This window comes from Chelmon rostratus, chromosome 14 (assembly GCF_017976325.1).
Source record: "Chelmon rostratus isolate fCheRos1 chromosome 14, fCheRos1.pri, whole genome shotgun sequence".
Lineage (NCBI taxonomy): Eukaryota > Metazoa > Chordata > Actinopteri > Chaetodontiformes > Chaetodontidae > Chelmon > Chelmon rostratus.
In genome coordinates, this window is record NC_055671.1 from 10,187,631 (window position 1) to 10,211,837 (window position 24,207).

General features: G+C 43.5%; 2 protein-coding genes across 3 annotated transcripts; both read right to left on the bottom strand.

The window, feature by feature from the left end:
* Window positions 1-2,703: 2,703 nt before the first annotated feature.
* LOC121617236 (histone H2AX) lies at window positions 2,704-3,362 on the bottom strand. The gene has a single exon (XM_041952338.1). The coding sequence runs from the start codon at window positions 3,264-3,266 to the stop codon at window positions 2,838-2,840; it is 429 nt and encodes a 142-aa protein (XP_041808272.1). The 5' UTR covers window positions 3,267-3,362; the 3' UTR covers window positions 2,704-2,837.
* Window positions 3,363-4,016: 654 nt separating this feature from the next.
* Window positions 4,017-23,692, bottom strand: c2cd2l (c2cd2 like). Of its 2 annotated transcripts, XM_041952164.1 has the most exons (16): window positions 23,434-23,692; window positions 22,670-23,113; window positions 12,481-12,576; window positions 12,110-12,229; window positions 11,500-11,604; window positions 10,734-10,847; window positions 10,302-10,401; window positions 10,082-10,214; window positions 9,133-9,197; window positions 8,760-8,881; window positions 8,101-8,272; window positions 7,901-7,993; window positions 7,442-7,575; window positions 6,643-6,856; window positions 5,883-6,086; window positions 4,017-5,759 (listed from the first exon to the last, which is right to left on the bottom strand). In XM_041952164.1, exons 2-16 carry the CDS (start codon window positions 23,027-23,029, stop codon window positions 5,716-5,718), a joined length of 2,076 nt encoding a protein of 691 aa, XP_041808098.1. In that variant the 5' UTR covers window positions 23,030-23,113; window positions 23,434-23,692; the 3' UTR covers window positions 4,017-5,715. The 2 variants fall into 2 exon arrangements, with proteins under 2 accessions (XP_041808098.1, XP_041808097.1); XM_041952163.1 differs by having other exon boundaries at window positions 4,017-6,086.
* Window positions 23,693-24,207: the final 515 nt, after the last annotated feature.

Sequence of the window (24,207 nt, forward strand, 5' to 3'; positions counted from 1 at the left end):
AGTGCATCCACATACATCTTTCTGCTGGGTCCACCCCTCTTTCCGGCCCTCTTTCTCTGCCCACTTATCATTCCTTTTCCCCATCTGTATCTCTGTATCCCTACAGCACTCTGTGATTGTCACAAGGCACATTTGTTCTCTACATTTAGCTACAGGTACAGACAATATCCAGAACATGTATAGTAACTTGAAAAGTCTTTCCCTTCAGTATCCCTGAGCTAGCTCTGGATCTTTTATGGGAATATGGAAAACTATCTTCAGCGTGAGATCACTTCAAGCATATGAAGGATTGGACTGGCCAATGTTTGTTTACACTTCGAGACAAACACAAGTGACATTTCACAGACGCACTTTCCCTCAAGGTAACGATTTCTGTGGCTTCACATCTCTGCTTCATGTGTAAAATGACACAAACACAGCACAGCTGCAGAAAAAGCAGAGGTTAACTAAAAAAAAAAACAACAAAAAACTGGATATCACAGTGTTTGCTTTGTCACAAGCTGCAGAGAAGAGCAAGACTGGCAAATTTAGAGCCTTTGACAGAGTGCCAATCAGGAAATTATAGTTATCACAGCCAATGGATGTTCAGGTTTTTCCTCTCAGGACGGAATTTTTAGCCTGGCTGTTGGCGTTGGACACGTTGTCAAGGCCCAAGTAATTGGTTCAGCCTGTCCTGGGCTCGGTTCAATCTCGGTGCGTCACGCTGCTTTTGCCCCTAATAAAACAGCCCAAGCAGACAGAAATATCTGCATGCTCTCTTCCTGTAACAGAAAGGTTACGTGTGATTTTAGGTGCACATATGTGCGATGTAATTATAAAATAAGTCATCTGCACTAGAGATAACATCGAAATAAACACATTTCTTATGGATCCCACATTTAGAATTTTAAGGTAGGACTGTTGGAAGGACTGCTGGATCGTCAAGACAGGTTTTCAGATATTTTACCATTTTACATAATAGTACTGTGAGGACTCCAAGTCTCTAATTTCCATCATTTTCATGAATCTTTTCTTGGTATTATGGTGAGAGTGCATGAGTTGCATATGTCTTGGAACAATATGTCCAGTGAGCTGTCTTCAGTTTTTACTAAATGGAAACACACATGGGCATCAACATGTCACACGCACCCCAGACGTGAAACAATTGACCTCTGGTGGCAAAGTCAGTGAAGTGCACCTTCATCATCATGATTGTACTGACATGTGTTACATTGTCTGATTAGGTGTCATTTCTGCTACATGCATGGAAGAATTGTGACAGAAACAAACTTTACTGGTTCTGTTAAAGAAGCCATTGAAAAACTGCCACAAACATAATGCATTTTGCAGAAACAATGGACTCATGCAACGAGGACTTGTTGTTGCATTGATATTTTCCAGCATGCTTCAGTGTGCTTGGAGTCTGATCACTGCACCGTGGAGCTGCCTAGCAAGCCATTAATTTCTTTTATGTGACATAATGTGCATTATTGGCATGTGGCTTGTGGCTTTTTTGCATTGGCCAGCTGAGGTTTTGGGGTTTGCACTGATCCTTGTATAATTAGACCACATCTCTTTCAGAGTTTATCCAAAATCTCATTACAACACTATTTCATATCCTACATTATGAGAGCTGACTGTCTGTTACAGCTTCTATTAAGAAGGTGGCAATGGTGTGGTCATCTTAATACACTATCAAATGAGTCACATGATGTAGGCCACTGGAGCTTTATCCAAACACTACTGCTGGCTGAACACAGGTCCTCTAATTCATAATGGTATACCCACTGCTCTACAGCCACATGTACTTGATCAGATGCCACATAGCTCATGCTAGTAAACTGTTTATCATTGTTTCTTCATATGTCATAAGGAAACACCTGGAGCTCAAAGAACCGTTAGTGTGTTATGCAGGCCTCAACCACAAGATGCGCAAAAGCTCTATTTAGGGTACTTTTAGCTAAAGACAGGTGTTTTAATGAGAAAAACCCCAGAGAGGGTGTTCAAAACAACTTGTCCCAACTCTAAAAATGGGTCTACACAACATACACTCAACCGTCTGTTTCTTAGTCAACTAAAACTACGGCAGCATTATACGATATTGATGCAATTAATCTCATCTTCATGAAGGCTATGTTCAGTTACTTTAGAGAGGGGCTGATTCAACATTATGGTCATCTTGGAGGCCGTAAATACAATGGAAGGTAGGATTTACTGTAGTTGATTAGGCTGAATTATTTTTAGCTATGTGCTCTTCAGATGGAAGGCCTTTGTCAGGGGCCATTATGCTTGACTGGGGAGCAATGGTTTCAGTTGAGCAGAATTTGAACTGCAATGTGTTAAAGGCCATGTTTGAGAGGTTGTTCACGTTTTATTCTAATTAAAAACATTAAATAACTTCAGGCAAAGCTTGATGAAAAGCTGCACAGTCATTCTAGAAAGAACCAGATGACCAGTAACCTGCATGTCGTGCTGCAGATCCTGGTCCACAGACCGTGTTCATGTTGGTCAATGGGGGCCATGATTTCTTCAGCCTAAGGATTCACAACGAGCCGCTTTATTAGCATAGTAACGTATGGGCCTATCGAAGTTTGGAGAGGCTGAAAGGTTAGCCAAATGCAGTAATTCATCGGCTAATGACTAGCAAACTTCTTTCACAAAATTAGCGATTATCTTAGCTTCAGTTAGCCTAACTGAATAACGAATAGGGAGGGCCACTTTTACAAAACAAGCGTTTATTAAATTAAAAACCAAGCGAAAAGTAACAAGGCAGCGATAAACGAGGAACGTTGCTCTTCCAGTTGGAGGTGGGGTGGCCCTTAAAAGGGCCGTTGGGGTGAAAGTTATTAGCCAACAAGCTAATACTCCTGTGACTGAGAGGAGGCCTTCTTTCCCGCCTTGCCGGAGCTCGGTGCAGACTGGCCGGTCTTCTTGGGCAACAGGACGGCCTGGATGTTGGGCAGGACACCCCCCTGGGCGATGGTCACACCGCCGAGCAGTTTGTTCAGCTCCTCGTCATTGCGAACAGCCAGTTGGAGATGGCGAGGGATGATACGGGTCTTCTTGTTGTCCCTGGCGGCGTTGCCGGCCAACTCCAGGATCTCAGCGGTTAGGTACTCCAGGACGGCAGCCAGATACACAGGTGCTCCGGCGCCGACTCTCTCAGCGTAGTTACCTTTGCGGAGGAGACGGTGGACACGGCCGACGGGAAACTGCAGACCAGCACGGGAGCTGCGGGTCTTTGCCTTGGCACGGGCCTTTGATCCGGTTTTTCCTCTTCCAGACATTATCGGTTGTCGTGCGTATTTTCCTAAACAAAACGCTCTTGCTTGTATAGCATAGGACTCAGAAAGAAAGAGTTAGACACGATCTAGATATAAGCCGCAGCTTTGTCCCGCCCCAAGACACGATTGGCTTTTGGAAAGAAAATAGCTTTAGCATGATTGGCTTTGAGAAGGCAAAAGGGACAGGAAGTCAGTGACTATTGGTGTAATTGTTTCTTGTCAAACCAGTCACAGTGGGCGCTGGAGAAGAAACGAAGGCGATTGGTTGTTGTTTTAAGTGCTTGTTGTGACTGGTCCATATCGTTAAAAGGCGGACATAGAAGACCAATCGAGTGTCTTCCCTCCGCCTTCAAGTTTTTGGCGCTTTTGCAAATTGTGCAGTGAAAGTAAAAGAAATCTAATGTAGAATGCATATGTAGAATGAATGCAATGTATATCAGCTTAAACACACATCTGTTATCTATTATCCGATCACTTAAACATGTTATGTATCTCATGAGTAACGTTACAGCTGGCCTGTGAGAATAATGAAAGCTTGGAAAGAGCCACAGGAAAAAAAAAAATAGACTCACGACCACAAGTGAAATTAAGAGCAGACATACAAAGAAGTAATTTTGCTGCCTTTTAAACACTGACGATGTGGGGTCACTTTAACCTGAGTAACTCTACACAGACATATTGCATTTTCCTCCAAAAAAAAACAGCAAATAAAGTTGCTGCGGTACAATTAAAAGTCAGGTACAGACTTGTAAGTGATGCTTCAAAAATAATTTATTTGCAATAAGTTAAACATTTCAAATATAACAGAAATCATACATATCTTAAATTTTGCAGCTGCTTTCTGTTTCACATTCCAGCCATATATATTATATATAATGTGCCTTTAGACAATGAAGTAGCTTTGTTCATTTCTTCAGCATTTTGACTTGGTTATAGTTTTGTGAGGCACATGTATGTGTCCATCAGAGTTCTTTTGATAGCGGTGGCTCCACTTCTGTCGTCCATTTTAATAGCTATCCTTTTATTGATGCGAACAAACCTGAAAATTCAATCCAAATCATTTAATTTGGTTGTTCTGAAGTCCCGTAATTAATGCAATCAGTTAAAAGATATTTCATTTTCTCTGACAAAACACAAATGTCCAGAAATGTATGTACATTTTTACATACTGGTGCTGTTTGCCTTTGAAGGACGCAGCAGGTTTCACTCATATTCACTTCCAGCCCTGAGTGTATCCTCTTTACCCATCACCTCGTCATAACTTAGACGATCCTGTTGCTCGCAATGCCTCATCAGAGCATCTCTGAACACTTCTTGAGACCTCCAAGTTCCATTTATTTTCCAATCTAAACTACAGAACTGTTGATATTCATGTGAGACTCATATATAGGTTTTGCTATGTTTAGCTTATGATTATGAGCTGATCACAGCATTTCCAGCAAATGATTTCGCCTGCAACCCAAGTGAGGCATTTCGCACAATATATGCAGTCTTGTTGCACAGTAATGAAAGTTATTGCAATCATGACAAGTCCATATAAGCATCAAATGAGGTCTCGAAAATGTGTTTTTGTCAACAGAGGCAAGAGGAGAGCAGAAACTGAGAGGTTTTGGGATTTTGGGTTTTTTTTGTTTTGTTTTTTTAATTGACAGAAAAATGTCAGAATTAAAAAAAGTTTAAGCTCATTGTCCAGCTTGAAAAGCCTGCTTGAGATCCTGGCTGGTTGAGGTTCCAAAAGCAAACTGAAATACATCATGATATTCCACAGAAAGTACCTTTATAAAACAAAAGTACAATAAATATGTTATATTTACTGCGTCTTATACAAGATACGACATTGAACAACATTCTAAAACCAATGTATAAGCAATTATGAATGGACTTTACAGCTAGTTTAAGACTGATTTGTATTAACTTACTTAAACTATGTGCTTAAAATTACATTTGCATGGGAGAACACACAGCATGTCTCTATTTTACAAGGTGATGAAACTATGATGAATGCTTTTTTTTTTTTTTTTGGGGGGGGGGGGGTAAATAGCACTTGTTTCATGAGAACCACATAATTATAAATTACCTTTATACAACCCAGAATATTTAAAAAACTTTCAAGTCCAAAGTGCAACCAATAGCATCATACTGGCAATTTCTATCAATAATAAATAGTTTCAGAGCATTTCCACCATCAGTCACAATCAAACACTCCACTTATAGTGTGTGTTCAAACAGGGCACAAGACATTTCATTTTAACTATTACCTTCTTCTCACCCAGCAGCACATTTCTCCTTCATAATAAGATGAGAAACAGACTTCATAATCACATTTTAACATCAGTGACATGATGAAACATGACTTCTGTCCTGAAGGTGCTGTTTTTTCTCTCCAGAGGAAAAAGCCCTCCCAGAGGTATCCTCCTATGAAGTTGTACAGGTGACAGCCCGCCTGGGGTGTTCAGCCTGTCAAAGACTGGACTCTTGCAAGGTTTAGTTGTTCTTCTGAAAATAATAACTGAGACGTTAGAACAATCCTGTCAAAGTCAGGATGGCCCATGTCCAACCCTAACAGTGGTGATCAGTTATCCAGTGAGCTCGCTCCTCCGTTGGTAGCGGCGGCTTTACCTTTTGATTTGCCTGACGAGCGGAAAGAGAAGCGCTTGATGAGACGGCGGGAGAAGCTGCCAGACTTCTTACGGCTGCTAGCAGCGGCAGCGGCGAAGTTATTGCCCATGTTGGAGATGTCTTCGTGGGATTGGCTGAGGCAGGACTCCTTCTCTCGATGCCTTCTGCGGAACAACAGCTTCGACCCACTCTGTAGAAAGCCCACTGGAGGAAGCAGACAGAATGTATTCATGTATTTAAGTGGCAATCCATAATTACAGAATTGAAACCTTGTTGAAAAACACTGGTCACCCAAATGTTAGTTTTCTGAATTAATGCACTATTTTCAGGAGAAAGCTCCCTTATCTAATTGATATGCAAATTGAATTTAGCACTGACTCATTCTAAACCACTTTGGTCTGTTGGGTGTCTGCTGCACGATGGCCTCCAGAGGGCACTAGCAGCCCTTTACAGTCAGCCATGTTGTATGGCCTGTGAATCACTCACTGCTCTACTGAAGTTTTGATGTTATGTAAGGATATAAAAGATTTGCTTGCATGTGAAATATACTGTACTGCTTAATTGAACAGCAGTGAGTTATGAAGATGTAAATAAAAAGGTTAAAAACCTCACAAACTTAAAATGCATGCTTCACTGACAAGAGAAGTGGCAACATGCAATAAAACAATTTGCAAAAACAATGTTTGAATTTCTGAATATTGTTCTTTTACAATTAGCACAAGACATTACACCAAGCAGCAAAATATGACCACCGTGCTACCTTTATGGTCCTTGAGGCTGCGGGTTTCCAAGGCACCAGTGGAACCAGTATCTGATTCCACATCGTCCACAGATGGACGCTCCGACACATCGGAGGGTGTGGTTTCATCCGGGTCCTGTTGATGCCCTGAGCCGTAATGGTTGCCATGCATGGCTGCGTCCATGGCTGCAGCGTAGCCGCTCGATAACACACAGTCATCCTCTGAGAGCGGGACCTGGGGAGTAGTAGATGTTCCTTTTACAAATTTTAGCACAATCAATTAAGGGCTTATATTGGACATGGGAAGAGTTACAGAAGTGTGAACACTTGCTACAACTGTTATTTTAAAATACACAAAATAAAATCTGCATATAATCAGCCATCAGTCTTACACATGCACATCATGACACCTGCACATTCCAGTGACCTTAGTGTCAGGTGTCAAGCTCGTGAACTGAATAAATTTCTAAAGGCTTTGTGGCTAAAATCAGGACAGAAGACTGACATTCCAGCATAAAGTGGTCCAATGGGGGGACTGTGGACTAAAACTAAATTTAGATCAGAGTCATTGTGCCTGGCTCCATGTCATTGTACTTCAGACTCCTTAAAAGTCAATCATCAAAAAACAAAAATATTGATTTCATTTACAGACATAGCTGTGCACGTCGCTAACATCCTACTGAGAAATGAAGCCTGCAGATCAACTGCACTGAAATAAGTTTCCTGGCAGACAATTCGCTTTGTTGCCTCTGTTCTGTTTTGCCTGTGCGGGCGCAAATTCAACAAGAGACTACGTTTAACACAGTTTCCGTGGTCTGACCTTCGACACGCCCGAGATGATCAGCGTGCTCCTCTTTGTCGGTGTCTTCCGAGCTACTTTGGAGGCGGACTCCGTCAGCTGCCGAATGGCCGTCTCTGCAACAGGATCCAGGCCGTTGGAGAGGCGGCTGCTCTCTGAGCAACAAAAACACAAATACTGTCTGTAGCTCTTGTATCAAACTAAAAAAAATGTTATTTAAAGAAATCATATAGTACACAGTTAAATGTGCCAAATGTTGCTGTGTTTATCAGATTTTTTGGCTAGTCTGCTTTGTAAGGGCAAGCCGTGTCCTTGTGTGAACCTGATGTAAAACTTTAAGGTTTTGCACAGGAGAGCCTGCACAGAGAGTGCATGATGCATACTGAAAAGAGCATCCCTCTCATCTCGTGTTACACTGCAGCTCGCTGCTTACCTACTTTGCATCTGTTATGTAAAACAACGTCTGGCCTTTGAACTCACTGCTGGAGTTGGGACTGCCTCTGCCATCTGACAGGACGGTGGGTTTCTTCTCAGTCACCTCCACTTTGGACGGCGAACGCAAAGGAGATTCACCTGAGAGACACGACAACTATTTTAAGTCATTGTAAATGTTATCGCAACATTCCTTTATCCCTCATTGCACGCCTAACCTGGCACAGTACTTCACTCTGTATGTTTACCTGGACTGCGTTCCAGTTTGAGTCGAGACTGGACGGTTGTGACAGTGGTGACGATGGTTCCATCCGGCATGATGGTTCGGTCCACATCAACTTTCTTGGTGGGTGTGAGTGAGGAGCGAAGTGGCAAAGCATTGTGGGCGCTGCGAGGCTCCTCTGTTTCCAAATACAGCAGCTGGAGGAGTCAAAAAACAATAAATGAACTTTTCAATTCGCAAATCGAATGTGAAGAGACGGGAACTTCATTAGAAAGAGTGCACTTCATTAAAAAGGTGGGCACTGACATCAGGACCTGCAAGGACAATTTCAGATGACTAATGAGTGTATGCATGAGAGTGCAGGAGAGTTGCAGGACAGCAGGGGATGTATCCACATGAAATGTCAGCCTGCAGAGGTAAAGCAGATGTTTAGGCTGTCTCTGAAGAAATATGTAGATGGAAAAAAGGGAAAAAAAATGGCAACAAGTTGCCTGAAGTCAGGCATGACAATGTATCAGCTGTTATACAACACTCCCGCTCCTTTTGTTGTGAATCTTTGTTTCATTCCAGCTTGCCTGATGTTAGATAATGAAGTGTGATGTAACTGCACACTTCATAGCATGAGAATGGCTTTGAGAGTTTTCCATCATTTTTTACAGAAATGTGCTGCATCTTGTTGCTCACCTCTGCTGTAATGGTAGCATTTGGTGCCAAGCCGTGGCCGGGGCTTATTGACAGTACGTGTTGTCCAGTAGGAACTTTGCACCGGGGGTCCAGGATGATGGAGGCGTGGCCGGGCAGGAATTCTATCCAGATTTTAACCAAAAAGAAAGTCTTTATAAAAACAGCATGAAAGCTCTACCTTAAATGTTGTGAGGCCACGACAGCAGCATCTGACATGCTGTACATCCCAAAAACGCTAACAAAGACTATTCCAGTGAGCATGCCAGCAGTGCATTCTGGACATAGATGATTTTGCTTAAGCAGTCGAAACATTACTGTTGATCAGGTTTCTGAACAGCAGCCAATAGTAAATTGCTGTCAAGAAATGCCTTACGTTCCCTTTTCCCGTTCCGCTCCAGGAGTCTTACTCTCAGCTCTTTGGTTTCCAGGCCCAGCTCCCTTCAGACAGGAAACAACTGCGTTAGAATGAGAGTGGACCCACGCTACGCAACAATACTTGGGCTGTACCAAATGTCAATTTGTTTCATTCAAAGCTTCTATTGAGGTTTCCCAGCAAAGCTTTGAATGTCTGTCATCACCTAAAAACTTCTTTAAATCCTCAAACAAAATCCTCAATTTCAATAAAGTGATTCATCGGATTAAATACATCAGTCTTTTTAAAAAATAAAATCAACTTTAATGAATAAAATCCGTCACTTTGGTCTGCATAAATCCATGCAGGCAGCAGGCTAATCCAATAAAGGCATAAAATAATGATTAAATAACAGTCGTGCCTTTAGGGTTATGGCAACATTAAGCTCTGACAGAAATAGCAATAATGCAGATACATAATATGATCTTTATCGGCAACTGTGCAGAAATTCAATGGCAGTTTCAATGCCTCTTTTCCTTCCTCAGAGAATTAGCTTAGCCTAACCCGCAACCCATTGTTTTGGGTTAGACTTGATGTGATAATGTTGAATGTTGACCTTCAGAAGAGATTTAATTACTGCTGTGAACACTGTGAAAAGCTCTTCATAACATCTGCTTTCTTCTGAAGCTTTAACTTGGAACCAGAGTGAAGTTTTCTTCTACAACAGATTTCGTCCTACACAGTTGACAGTGCCGAAAAAACGCACCAACTTCTATCAGATTCTGATTCAAATATTGCTAAATCCTGATTAGTGCACAGAAGTCATGACACCACCCACACCATTTACTTTTCCCAACTAAGCACCTGAAGCTGTTTGAGAACAGACATTTTCAGGGCCTTTAATGTTGGCATGAACATACACAATCATGACACATTAACAGCAGCTTTGGCACTGCAGCTGCCGTCTTACAGAGTAATTTCTTCACTCCATTCCAGTGGGGCGTTGGCGTTGCTGGGCACAGACAGGAAGCGGGTTGTCCTCTCTGTGGAGGGTTGGTCCAGGCTCAGGACACAGCACAGCTCCCCTGATCTAGACCACTGACCTGCAAACACACAGCGACACAGTGAGATCTCAGCAATCAGCAGGAAGCTGGTGGGAAATGATCTGACGCTGAGAGAAAATATCTGACCTTTACTTAAGGTCGCCCTGAGCTGCCGGAGCAGTAGTCGTCTCACCAAGATGCTCTGGGGGATGGGGTTCAGTCCCACCGATAGATGGTCCATGGAGGCCTGAGAGTGTGCAGAAAGCAGGTACAACAGTAAAATCAGTATAGTATGACAGTAAGTCAACTCTGGAGTTATGCTGTCTTGCAGCAATGAGGTTTGTAAAATACTTGAGTCTCTCTGTATGATTAATAAATAATAAGCAGGGCAATTAGGGCAATATCAAACACAGTAAGGGAGTTAACAGATAAACCCACAGCAAACGCTAGATCAAGAGTGTGGCCTCATTCAGATTAAGGCCAGGATCTATCATGCAGCCTCCAGTCATAGCAGCTTATTTATTTCAGTCCTTTTTGTTTGTCTTACTGCTGCAAAGGAAAAAAACACACATTTCTCACCAAAGGACTGGACACACAAGTCTTGAGGTTGAGGACCATGGCTGGCTGAGTGCTGAACAGAGTATCCTCTATCAGTCCTTTGATCATGTCCAGGTCTGCCTCGCCCTCAGTGCCCTGAGAAGACAAAGAAGCAACTGACTCCTCTCTGATGACAAACCAATATGTGTTGCAGCAGGGGAGCTTCACAAACTCAATAATAGACACAAAGTGGGGCTATAAATAAATGTTTATTCCTACTTCTGATAATATCCAAGAGGAACAAAGAGAATGGAATTGCTTATTGCTGTTTTAATCTAAATGCCAATATTTCACAGCTACATTTGCCTTGACAACAAAACATCAAACTAAAGACTTTTATATTCTTGTTTTCATATTGAGGGCGTATCCATGAGAGCTGTCTTCAGTAATGAAAGCAATTTCATGCATGAGCTCAATATTTGTTTTTTCCTTAATTTATTGACATTGTTGTCGTCTCAGACAAAATGAATTAAACGACAAGCACATTTATGCAACGATATTCAAGAGCGGCATTTTCCTTCATGACTCACGATGAGATTAATGGGCCGGAAAGTGACTCACATGCAAAACATCACATGTTGACTGAGATTTATGAAGTCAGTCTCAGAAAGACATTTGCATAATGTGTTTCCTTTTTTGAATGCATGCAACCTTTCACTTTGTAAACAGCCTCAGAACTGAGGCCTCGGCTGACTGCACGAGGCCGACATATATTAGTGGTCTCAGTATCACACGTCATGTCTCAGACCTGTCTCTTGCAGGGAGACACGGTCAGAGCGAATGATGGCTGCTTGGAAAGAGTCCAGGACATCAGCAGCCCCTCGTCCTCCACCTCCTCCAGACACACCACCACCTGATGGACACAGACAGGGGTAGCAAGGGCAGACAGCAGAAATGAAGTTAAAGTAGCTACATTTTCATTTATTACATTTTACATTATGAAACACCAGGTAATATGTGGCAGGGTTATTTTATGCCACAGAAAATGCTGTAAAGGGGCAACAATAAAAATGCCCGATGGTGGACTGTGCGACATGCAGATGGAAAATCACTTGCAACATGATTAGCCTTAAAGAAAGAGAGAAAACAGCCATCCTTGGGACAGGAGGCAACGGGGTTTATGGGAAAAGTAGTAGTAGTTTTGATGAATGGTTGCATTACTGAAATAAGACAGCGGCTATTGAGTCTAATAACGTGTACAATATACCAAGATTCCACATTTAGTGACGATGGCAGTGATGGAAGGACTGCATGTGATCTCTCATGTCAATTTACATATTTGAATAAACAATGCAAACGATTCATTTGTTTTAGTGGGCGGCCCTCAAATGTGCAAAAATCCAGGTGTGCTTTTGTACCTTTGTCACCGTAGGTGCTATAGTGATCTGATAGGTGTCCATGGAAACGGCAGCGGGTGACTGCTGGGTGACTGTCACAGGAAAAGTCACCGTGTCCACCCAACATTTACAGTGCAGAACCTGTCAAGCAAGAAGAGGTTGACAGGAGACCATTACTGCAATTGTAGAACACTAACCTCCCCTTTGCCAACGAAAATCCACGTCTTCATCTGAATCTCACTTGATTTGACACAGAAATTCAGTCCAGGATTTTTTGTCATGTGTTGCTCCAATTAAAATGTACTGGGTGGCTGACTCAAGATGCCTGCTTTAGACGCTAATCCCTGCATGTGCTGCAGCTGCAACGAACATCGACCACAAACATTACCTACCATTCGGTGTGCCGATTGGTCAGCGCAGGTCACGCTATCTATGGCAGAGGCGGCGTCCAGCTGGAGACTGCTGTCAAAAGTGATCTGGATGGAGCTCTGGAGGAGGCAGAGGAAGAGAACAAATGTCCTAAATATTACATAAGAGAACGAGGAGACATGAAAGGTTTTGTACTGCAGTGATGCAGCTTTTAATGCAGCTGGTTATCAGTTAGTCACAGCCCGTCTGCATCCTTCGTTAGTGTGTCAGGAATTTTAAGCATGTTTGGCGTCAGAAGTGCATTGATCTTTGTTCTGTGATTGGATGATCACTCACACATGGTCCCGATCACATCATTCACATACAATGCCACCCTTAAAAAGCAACCTTACAACATACAGCAGCCCACAGTCTTTTGCAGGAACAGAAATGTTCCTTAAGGCGAGTTTTGTGATTGAATCAACAGTATTAAGGTGCGATTATTTTCATATGCCGAAGGCTCAACATTACAAGGTGACACTGTTAAATCTGGTGCAGAGTATTTACATGAATCGATGAACAGACTCTTGTAATGAGTATGGCTGTAATGACCACGTCGCCATCAAACACGAGGTTAAGTCCAGGCAGCACTGGGGGTTTGTGCACTCAGACGAACAGTGCCTGAAGATACTGGCAAAAAAAAGACAACATATGTCTGACTAAAGGGTGGAAAGGAGTGCGTTCAAGTCGACATGAGCTTCTGTAATAATGTAGAAGTGGTGGATTCCCTCTCTCCATCAGACTGCTGAGAGCACACTGTCCTTCAGCCTCATAACAGCCTCCATTATCAAAGCTGCATCAGTCAACGCTTAGTCATGCCCACAGCATGGCAGCTTTTACTGTACAGGCGTCGGACTTGGACGACGTCCGTAACAAGAGGAATTAGTGTTGGTAAGAAAAGATTCACCAGAACGGTGGCTACAACAGTGGCCTACTATCACAGCCTGAGTGTGCCAGAGGATCTGTTTCAATAGACGGCTTTAACTGGCTCAGGAGATGCGAGTGAGAGAAAACAAATCCCCTATTGTCAGGGCATATGTTCCTCTAGTTCCAAGTCCAATCTCTATCAAACACAACAGCGGAGGCGGGGCAGAGGTGGGAGGATGATATAACAAAGTTTGCTCTGTGTGTGTGTGTGTGTGTGTGTGTGTGTGTGTCCGTGTTCTAGCCAGGAGGGCGGGAAGCCAAGTGCAATACTGCAAGCTTACGTAGTTTCCCTGGACCCAACACCGCATTCACATGACGGCAGCGTACAACCGGCTGTGTTTACTCCGGTTGGCTGGAGCCTCTAAAACTGCTTGGTCACCCAACCGTTCATTACATCCAAAGTGCAGAACAAATACGATGTGATGTGTTTCAGATTGCGAGCACTTTAGATAAACCCGCTAATCACGAGCTTCTGATTGTGTGTGCCTTGTAGATGTGCAAAGCTCAAGGTTTTTTTGTTTTTCGCTGCAGTCAAAGCCCCGCTGGCATCTTTGCAATGAGACTAATTAGAGTCGGAACAATGTTGTGAGAAAATAATTCTAAATGTCAGCGATGTTTGGGACACCTACAGTCAGCATAAATGAGCATCTTCAGAGCAAAATAACATTTTTACATGATTATTTCTGCACTTAATTAGAAATCTGATAGTGTTGATACAAATGGGAAATATGGGGAGAGAAAGTGGGGTATGACCACAAACTGCATATAAATACATATGTGCATGTATACAAATAATTCAACATGTGTACTTTATACACAGTCTACAGCTACGACATCCATAAATGTCTGTCGCAGGAATCAAACCAGCAATGTTGCTCTTATATGCGCTTATATAAAAAACCCTCAAGTCCATATCTCAACTGATGACAAGTCATGGCACAGATGTGTGCTTTCCACGTCAAGCATGCTAATCCATGACAAAAAGAAACGGACAGCTTTATATTTTTGCGAATGACTTCAGGACACGCAGCAGCACAGGCTCGCCAATCAAAGTCTTGCATGCCTGTGAGCCGGCTGTGTCATCAGATATTCAGGCTTTGTTGTTTCTGCCAGGGGCTGCTGATATAATTTCCTGTAAAGAATCACTTTCTGGGATGAACTAGAACGCCAGCATCGTATGATCTGGGGTTTACCACAGTGCTAGAGGTGTACATGCTTTGAGGTTTGGTCAGAATGGTACAATCATCACGCAGCTTTCAGGTCTATCATGTCCCTGAAATTAAATACGGTTGGAAAATATTATAATATTATTTACTAATTTCAATCTTTGAGGTAAAGCCTAGAATATCTACCTGGTCGCATGTTCATGTTTTTCTATGCCTTCAAAGGGAGTTTACGCAGACTTTTTGGCTTCTGAGGTAGCCATCTGGTGCTCTGTGGTGTTGTGTATCCTCCTGGCAGAGGCCACAGAGCTCAGTTTGTCATGAAGAGGGCAAAACTAGGAGCAAAACCACAAATTTGTTCTCGTGAACCACCACTGTTCAACTGTATGTGGACGGTATTTCTGGAGAGAGACGGTTCCTGAGGACATCCATGGTGTCACTTCAGGTTTGTCAGCATTGGCCCCTTTGGGTCTGGCTGGCTGAATGCCTCTCAAAAGCATGTGGGTCAACCAGAAATACACTCCCCCTGTGGCTTTTGTTGACCCTCATCTTCCTTTCCTGCCTTTTTCTTTCATAGCGAGTGTCTGAGGTTCAGGCTACAAAATGGGACAAACTTTGTGGTGCAGAAAAAGCTCATTCTCATGTTGTATTGTTTTTTTGGTGTTTTTTTAACTTTCAAAAAAACGAAATATCTAACATTAATGGTTTGGAATTTAAATTGAAATTGTGAACGTTTTAGCCCTCAACCACAAACGAACTGGTTTGATAGCATGACAAAATAATGCACATCAGGCCCTTTTTTTTCTTTTTTTAACCCATGCTTGCAGTGTGGCTTGAGGGATGACAACATTCATTGGCAATGTTAGCATGCTAGTACACTAAAAAAAAATGGTGAACTTGGTAAACGGGACCTGCAAATTTCAACAAGGTAGCAGTGTCATTCATTGTGAGCATGTTAGCGTGCTGATGTTAACACATCTGAATGACTGCAGACTTTTGGTATTAAAATAGGATCTCTGTCCAGATCCGTTATCCATATGATGGATCCAGTCTTACCTTTGCATTTGCACCTGGTATTTTTAATGTGTTCTTGCCATCCTCACAGAGATCAGATCTCTGTCCTCCAGAGTAAAACCTACATGTAAGTCATTTAAAGTGGCGGTAAATCAGCCCCAGACTCCCTTAAAAAAAATTCAGTTTTCTGCGTTTTGTGATTTAGGGGAAACTTTAACAACTATGACAAACTCTTTCCTATTTCCCCCCTTTGTAAATTCCGCAAATGAAATACATTAAGTTATTCCTTTATGTATCAAAAATATTGCATCAGCTCATCCTGGCGTGCTGCAGTACCAATGTGTGGCCTTTCATTCATTTCCCACTCATGTTGCTTTCATTTTTCCTGCAGTCCTGTTGAATAACACATTTTTTGGTGCTTTCATGACACAGAATAGACATTTAATCATTAATTAGAGGCGTCTCTGTCAGCCTTCTCACTAGTTCTACCTGTATGTTATGCTTGTATCAGTGTCATGTTGTTCATGGATGCCAGCATGTAACACCTGCCTGAGATCCAACTAAAGCTGGACGACCTCCAGGTGTGGTCCGGCAGATCCCGTCATGATGCATTTACACCTCGCATTAACATGGGGTTTTTCCTTATCCGGACAACGACAACGTACGCATTAGAGTGCATTTTAATACCAGGTCTCAGTGTCTCTGCTGAAATCTATAAACGCATCAGCCATTAATTATGCACTGCTGAATTTACACGGATTCTGAGTAGGTATGTGAATTTCAATTGATTTTATATTTTTAATTATTATAGCATTTCAACTAATTGCTGGTCTACACATAAAACTACTAAATACTTTCATTAAAATTACAACAAGATGGAACAAGACTGCAAGACTTCTATATTAAACACAGAGGATTTAGTTCCACTTCACAACTTCAGGTGGTATATTATATTAGAATAATGCCTAATATGTGTCTGTATTTAACTGCTGAGTCAAAGGAGCCGCCGTACAGATGAAAACCTCAGCACACAGAGATTGTAACATCAAAGTAAAATGTGGCCGTTCCAAGTAAAACTGGCTGGCGAATTTGAATTTCATCAGCTGCTGTGACTGAGGTTAGCTTCCTGCAAATGAGCGCTGAGTGCTTAACGTCCCCTGTCGTTGAGAGGAAATCTACTTGAGCAAAATCACAGGGCATTAATCATCTACCGGCAGTTCACAGTCAGAGAGGGAAGAAGTGAACTGTGGCCTAAAGCTAATCACCAGCCTCTTTATAATTGCACATCTTGAATGGACAGGGAGCTTCCTTCCCTGCAGATGCACACTCGTATGCTCTATTAGTCTTCCTCTCGCACCCACTGAACCCAGTGACGACGGCCTGGCATCATGTGTCAGCTGCAGATGCGTGCACGCACACACACGCACGCACGCACACACACACACACACACACACACACACAGTGGTGAAGCTACTATGATCTGCAGGTCTGAGGAAGCCAACCCATCCAGTCCTCCAAGCCTCCTCCACAGACTAATCCAGCCGGGGACATCTGAGTAGCTCCATATCAAGTGCTCCTGCCAAGGCAAGATTATATCCAGAGGCTTCCGCAGTAATACTTCAGCAGACACACATTTTCCTGGATAAACAACTGAGTCATGCAACAAGCTGCATCGTGGGATTAGTACTGTCCAAAGGTGCAGGATGTGCTTTTTATGCTGCTGAACAGATTCGCGTGTCTCTTCCTCTTCCTCTGGCATATTAACCTTTGGACAAGCTTTGGACAGCTAGATCATTATCATGCTTGCCTGTACTCAATAAAGTGTGTATGGATGTATGTATGTGTGTGTTCATGCAGCAAGAGGGCGTCCTCCTGTTGACACTGCAGCATATAACCAGCGGCAATAAGGCTTCAGGCCAAATCCCTGGACTACAGGGCCACAGGTAGAGTGAGAAAGGGGGTCTTCTTGGCAACAACACAAGTCATCATCATTCCACTGGAGGTAGACTTGACACATCTTCAGATATGTCAAGAACCCAGCTGCAACACATGGCCAGTGCTTTTCACCCCGTGGCTGCAACTGTCTCCTCTGATCTAAATCTTAAGAAAGGCCATCCGAGTCTCTCGCCTTCAAGTAGTGGAGATACAAACACAAAACTCGAAGTCAAACAGGCAACTGTCACTGAAACCTTGTCTCTTGTCTCTACAAACCCAAACAATGATGATTTAACGTCTGCCATTTGCTGCTGTTCACTGTATTTACGTAACAGCTCCCAACCTCCCTGTCAGGATTCAGGCCCCTGGAGCATGTTTTAGCCTCGTCTTGTTGTTTTGAATGCTGGACTTCAGGGGTCAGGGTCAGGTCTCCCCCCGGGGTCTCCCTCCGCTGCGAGGGCACAGCATACTGACGGCACTCAAAATTAGTGAGACAGCATGAGCCGCTCTGTAAGCTAGCAGTGTTTACAGGGTCCCACGTCAGCATTGGAGGGTTCCTGGCTTACGTCACCGTCTGCTGCAGTGAACAGAATATCGATGAGAGCAGCCGAATCAGACTTCTGAAATGAGTGCTATTCAAAACTGCAGACAGTGGCCCACTGGCACTTATGCAACCTTCATAATAATCTAAATCGCTATATGGCATCGAGCGCAGACTTACAGCTTTACAAACAAACACAGACCCTCAAGCAGTTTTTGTCTAGTCGTGACTTTGTTCCTCTATGATGATCGTCACCAAAATACAGGTCACACTCACTGGGTGACTGGGATATAATAGCATATGTCATCTGTGCAAAAAACAGGGTCCTGAAAAGAATGTCATGTCACAGTGATCTTAAGAGAGACCCAGTCTTAAAACACTTAGGTGACAGGCCACATTAGCAGTCTGCATATCATATGAGCTCCTTTCCCACTTCATTTGTTAATTAAGCGTCAACTGTCTATATAAGATGCTGCAGCGAACTGGAAAACTCAGAATCTAGCAAAGACTTTGCGAAATGTTTTACCACAGCTCATGTGGGAGCAAAAAAGTGACGACTGACTGAATATTTGTCAGATTTGTTGAAATTCTCTTCACATTCCTACAAAAATCCAATAATTAATTCAGCATGAAATGATTGGATGGCCTACCTGCCTGTCCACCTTCGTACCTGCCTACCTGCACTCACTCTGCCTGTGCACTCATTGCACATGACTGCAGTCTTCCACGGGGCTTTGTTGCTAAAGCTATAGCGACCCAGTTGCACAAAGAATAGCAGAGAAAGTGCAGCCAAAGTGTCCCAATGCTAACGTGCTAGCTCGACAGCCGTAAGTACTAACAAGAGCCATGCTCAGTGTTTACATTCTGATAATGTGAGGTGTTGTCTTACATGTGAAGGAGACATGAGGTCGTTGGATACAGTTACTGATAACAATGATATACTGCGCACGAGCACACACACCCTGAGCCCACAGATTCTCAGCAGTGCTGGGCTATATATCACAATATCATGATTTTATAGCAAGATATGGTGATATAATACATTTTCTGAGAAATCTCCTGAGAAATGTATGCAATTAACCGCATGAATGCAAAAGTCCACACTGGATTTCCGCTCCCCTCACTGGCTTCTTACATTGCCTCCGATGGTCTGATACTTAGAGATATGAAAGACATAAATACAGTGAATAAACAGGCTGGTAAAATCTGTGACAGTTATATCTCCTCACAGTATTCTGTATATGTGCACATGGACGACTGTAAAACACGCTGATGAACTGAATCTAATATTGGTGGTTCAACATGAGGAGGGGCTTCTGTCTAATAGCTGGACTTGAACCAGAGGGACTTTCAAATTGATTAATTGGTTTCTACAACCAATTAGAAAATTGCATAATGTTAATTTATTGTTTATTGATGAGGACCAGATACAAATAGGGCTGCAACTAAAGATTATTATCATGATTGATTAATAGGACGATCATTTTCTCGATCATAGGAATAGATTGACGTTTTGGGGAATATGCTTATTGCCTTTCCTGCTGGGAGTTAGATTAAAACATCAACATGGAGTCCGGCTGATGGTGACCAGGAACACCAGAAAGTCACTTCTCCCAGCCAAGAAATGTCCTCACACTTGGATTTGTATGGATTAAACAAAGATTAACAGGTTAATTTCCATTCTTTGTGCTAAGCTAATTGGCTGCGGGCTCATCAAAACCAGAGGCGATTAATTGATTATCAAAAGAGTTAATTTTCTGTTCATCTACCTATTGATTCAGCTCTATATCATTTTTATTATTATCTATTATTATTTCTTGGAGGATACAGATTGATATTTGCACCAGTTTTCATGTACAGTGAGCAGTTTTAGAATAAAGTTTTTCTGCTACAGAGTTTCAAGTCTTTATTCTTTTGGCTCTGGCAAAAGAAAAAAATTTGAAATAATTGATTAAAAAAGCATTACATTAATAATAAATAAATAATTAAAACAGTATAATCTAATGCTTGAGCAAACACAACGGGGCCTGCAGAGGAAAAGGGTTTCACTGAATCTAGTTTATAGTGCCAACCTTCCATGCGGCCCCATTCAACTTGCCTTTATTTGGATAAATTTCAACATAATTATTTAAAGACCTCTGTCAGCATCAATCTTAAATGCCGCAGAAGTACTTAGGTTAATGCTATAAAGGATTCGTGCTAATCCCCACATGATGACACTGAAGCCGTATCTTCATCGCGCTGCGTTCCTCCGGGGGAAGCTCATGTTTTTGTAGAAACGCGATTAATGAAATGCAGGTTAGAGGAGAACGCGAGTCTTCGGGTTGCTCCAGTGTCTGTTTTCGAAGTGGCCACAGCAACGTGCCTGGCAGGCGACAGGTGCTTACTGTATGTGAGAGGCAAAGAATGCGACGGGACTCGCTCGTGGCCACTTAATACTCGCCACTAACCCTCACAGCAGGTTTTTCCTGTCGGGCTTCCAGGGAGGAGGTGAAAAGCCAGAACTAAGTCACAACCGTGAGTCTGAACAACGCAGACAAAAGGCCAGAGATGACCGGCCATTGCAACGTGTCACAAACAGTGACTTTCACATTTGATGCACCTGTCTGATTTTAAAAGGACATTATGGCAGTCCTCAATCAGTCCCAGACTGAGTCCTTGAGGTATTTCTATTTGACAAGGCGTGTTTGGAATTTATAATCTCAGTATCACGCTGAAAGTTTTGTTAACAAACGAAGTCACCGGTGATTTGCATGCGTCCCAGACACATTTACAATAACAGATCCCTCTGCGCGCAGACACAATGACTAGCAGATATTTCATTGTGATGGGTGAGCTGGGGAAGCTTTGGCTCGCGCTCTCACTTCACAAACTAAACACCACATGGACACACAGACATGGACAGCTTGTCTCGGCATCCTCCTCCGCTGGTGCGATTAACTAAGTCTGGAGAATTATCTTTTAATAAACAGCATACGCCTTATCGCTGCCGAGGAAAAGGCCTGTACCCACTGGGATTTAAAAGCATTTAATAAGCCCAAAGGTCATGCAGCCATCGTAGAACCGGACCTACGGACAACCCTATGGACAAAAAACACAAGCAATTTCTAAACGCACCTCTTTAGTGCTGCCAAAGGTCATTTTCCATGATTGTCACGACCGGCGAGGTGTCAAATACCGTTCTTTATATGACCAATGAAGAACTTAACTGGAAACTACACAAAACTAACTCCCATTAAACGCTCCAAAGCTCACCCAAGGTTCACAATAATGTTGTGTAGTTTCTTGGTAACTGAGAGCCACGAAGGTCACAACGGATCAACAAATTAAGCCACTAAGATAACTAAGCTGGCACACTGCAATTTACCACCATGCATCAAAGAGGAGCAGCTTCAAAGAATTGTGCTGCTCTGCTCACTGACCTCTGACACGAAGGAACACAAACATGGAGCGGCTGCAGAGCTCTGTGAGCTCCTCTAACCCTAGCTTTTGCCCTCAACTACAGATGGTTGTCTCTTCATATTTAATGAACATCAGCAAAAACAGCAGATAGTTGAGTGTAACTATCACAGTTAGAAGTGAAGTAAATTTTAATGCTATTAACCATGTTCCACTGATATGTATTCCATCAGATATAAAGCACAAAACACACTTTTTAATTGCGATTTGCTCAGAATTGCTAATTTAGAGAGCAGAATTTTGCAAAAAGACAACACACAGTGATGGTATCTTTACAACACAATAACTGAATGTGGATAAATGAAGACTATTATTCTAATGAGGGGAACAAAGTCACATTTCAGTACCCCCCTGTCTGTCTTAAACTCTGGACCCTGAATGAGCGCTTCCCCAAAGTGTTAACTTGAACATCTGAGGGGCGGCTTTCAATCAGCCGAGGTGGGGGTGACCTTTTATGAATCGGAATCGAGTGATGTTTAAGGGCTGATCTGACCCCTTTGAACTCCCCGCCAAACTCATCCCTCAGTCAACACACACACACGCAGTTCCTGAGTGGGGGGTAGTGCTCATAGGAAACATCTGACTGTGTAGCAGACTTTGATTCACAGATCAAATGAACAATTGAAAAGGAGGAAGACCTTTAGGAACGTACTCATGATAAGCCTCTCTCGCGTGCCAAATGACCAACTTTACGATTTGATTAAGTTTGCTCCGTGAGCTGCGAGAGGTGAGAGAACCGCTCCTCTGTTCTCCTCCCGCCGTGGTCGAACACATCCATTTCCCCCCACAGGCCGGGGTACCGGACTATTTTTACCAGGTGTGGGTGTTCACACTGAGGCTACGCTGACTGGTCTTGCCTCTCTGCTCCTCTGTGCATTGATTCAGAGCTGTTACGCAAGGCTCAGCCCCCCATTCTCCAACAGATTAGACACTCCAACTCCCACACCTCCACCTACCTGCCTACACACACTTCCAGCACACACGGGCACGCCAACCGCATCACCCCCTGCTTAACTATTTATGCTCAGTGGAATAACTTCAGGTGTGCTCTTCACGCTGACACTGTGTTTATTCAGCACCTCCTTTGCAATATGATGAGCTACGCCTCCTCAGACCTCAGATGAACAACTTACCCCATGCCTGCAGGCTTGCTCGTTCAGAGCTTTGACCCAGGCTCTCTGCCAGTGCTCCCTGAAGGACTTGAAGGAGAACAGGGAGGTCAGCAAGCCTTTGACCCCAGCCTCAGATCCTCCATCCCAGCCCGGGCGGAGCTTCAGCAGGAATCTCCACACGCTCCCTGCCCAGCTCTGGTGGGGCTGCATCAGGGAGAGCTGCAGCCAGGCTGGGTCTCCCTCGTCCCGCTCGGCCGTCCTCCTGGCTCTCCGCAGCCGCAGCAGGGTCAGCGAGTACTGAAGCAGCCATCCCAGCACGATGAGCAAGGAGGCCAGGAAGAGAGCCACCAGACACAGCCAGCCCAACTCCCGGAGCTCCATCACCGTCTCCCGGAGCCTCTCATACCACCAGGTCCAGATGGAAATATCAGGGCTGTCAGTCAGGGCAGGTCAGCTCCCTTTAGCCTGCGAGAGGCAGCGGTCAGCGTCAGTCGTCTTGTTTCACACTCACAACTTATAACTGAGGAATACGTTTAGGGAAACAGAGCTGGTGGCTATGAGCGCATTAACTTGCTTGTTATCATCACGTTTGTGTGTGTGTGTGTGTGTGTGTGTGTGTGTGTGTGTGTGTGTGCATGTGTGTGCATGTGTGTGCATGTGAAGCAGAAGCCCATGCATTAAAACTGCGTAGATACCTGACAATGAATCCTGCGCTAGCAGAGAGGCTGCAGCGCAGTTTATCGGAGCAAACTCCGACAGGAGACAGCAGCTCCATCCCAACCTACCGTTCAACTCAGACGGTCCGAGCAGCGGGCTGCAGGTCATCGACAGCGAGGTAACGTGAAGCTGGCTCCGTGGCGATGTGCGGCGCTGCCAACGACAAACGTGCGCGTCCCATCTCCGAGTCACCCGCGGTGTGTCGCCCGGAGTCGGTCCGCTGTCACCCGCGACTCGAAAGCAAGCGTCCTGCACTGCGAGCGCGTCGCAGCCTCCGGCGGCTTTCAAATCTCCGCCGGTCGGATCCCTACGCCTCCGTCACCTCTCCACAATGACGAGCTGATAAACAACGGCAGCGGCCCACAGGGGGCGCTGCAGCGGAGGACCGCAGCAGCAAAGAGGAAGTGAAATGTAGAAGCTTCAGAATAAAAGCGCTCACCGAGGCGGCCCCCACACGTGACACAATGCGTTGCATTAACGGACATGCTTTGCACTATTATGTCTGCACACTGCATGTATTGACACTTTATATGGTGAATTATACTGTGCTGTGTGTGTGTGTGTGTGTGTATATATATATATATATATATATATATATATATATATATATATATATATATATATATATATATATATATATATATATATATATATGCTTATTGTAATGCACCTAATAGGCAAATTCTCTGTATGTGTGAAACTACTTGGTTGTAAACTTGATTCTGATTCTGACTTTATTGCCAATATGTTTGTGGATTTTCACCAGTTTAAAACCATATCAACAGGGGCATTAAATGATCTTGTAATCATGTCAATGTTATGTTTCAGATATTTGCACTTCA

Excerpts from the sequence above, each read along its gene's own strand:
- LOC121617236 (XM_041952338.1), bottom strand. The coding sequence starts at position 3,266 with ATGTCTGGAAGAGGAAAAACCGGATCAAAGGCCCGTGCCAAGGCAAAG.
- c2cd2l (XM_041952163.1), bottom strand. The coding sequence starts at position 23,029 with ATGGAGCTCCGGGAGTTGGGCTGGCTGTGTCTGGTGGCTCTCTTCCTG. Across the intron at positions 12,230-12,480 it reads ACCAATCGGCACACCGAATG|GTTCTGCACTGTAAATGTTG; the intron begins GTAGGTAATGTT and ends CTTGCTTGACAG. Across the intron at positions 9,198-10,081 it reads TGGAGTGAAGAAATTACTCT|GGAGCTGGGCCTGGAAACCA; the intron begins GTAAGACGGCAG and ends TCCTGTCTGAAG.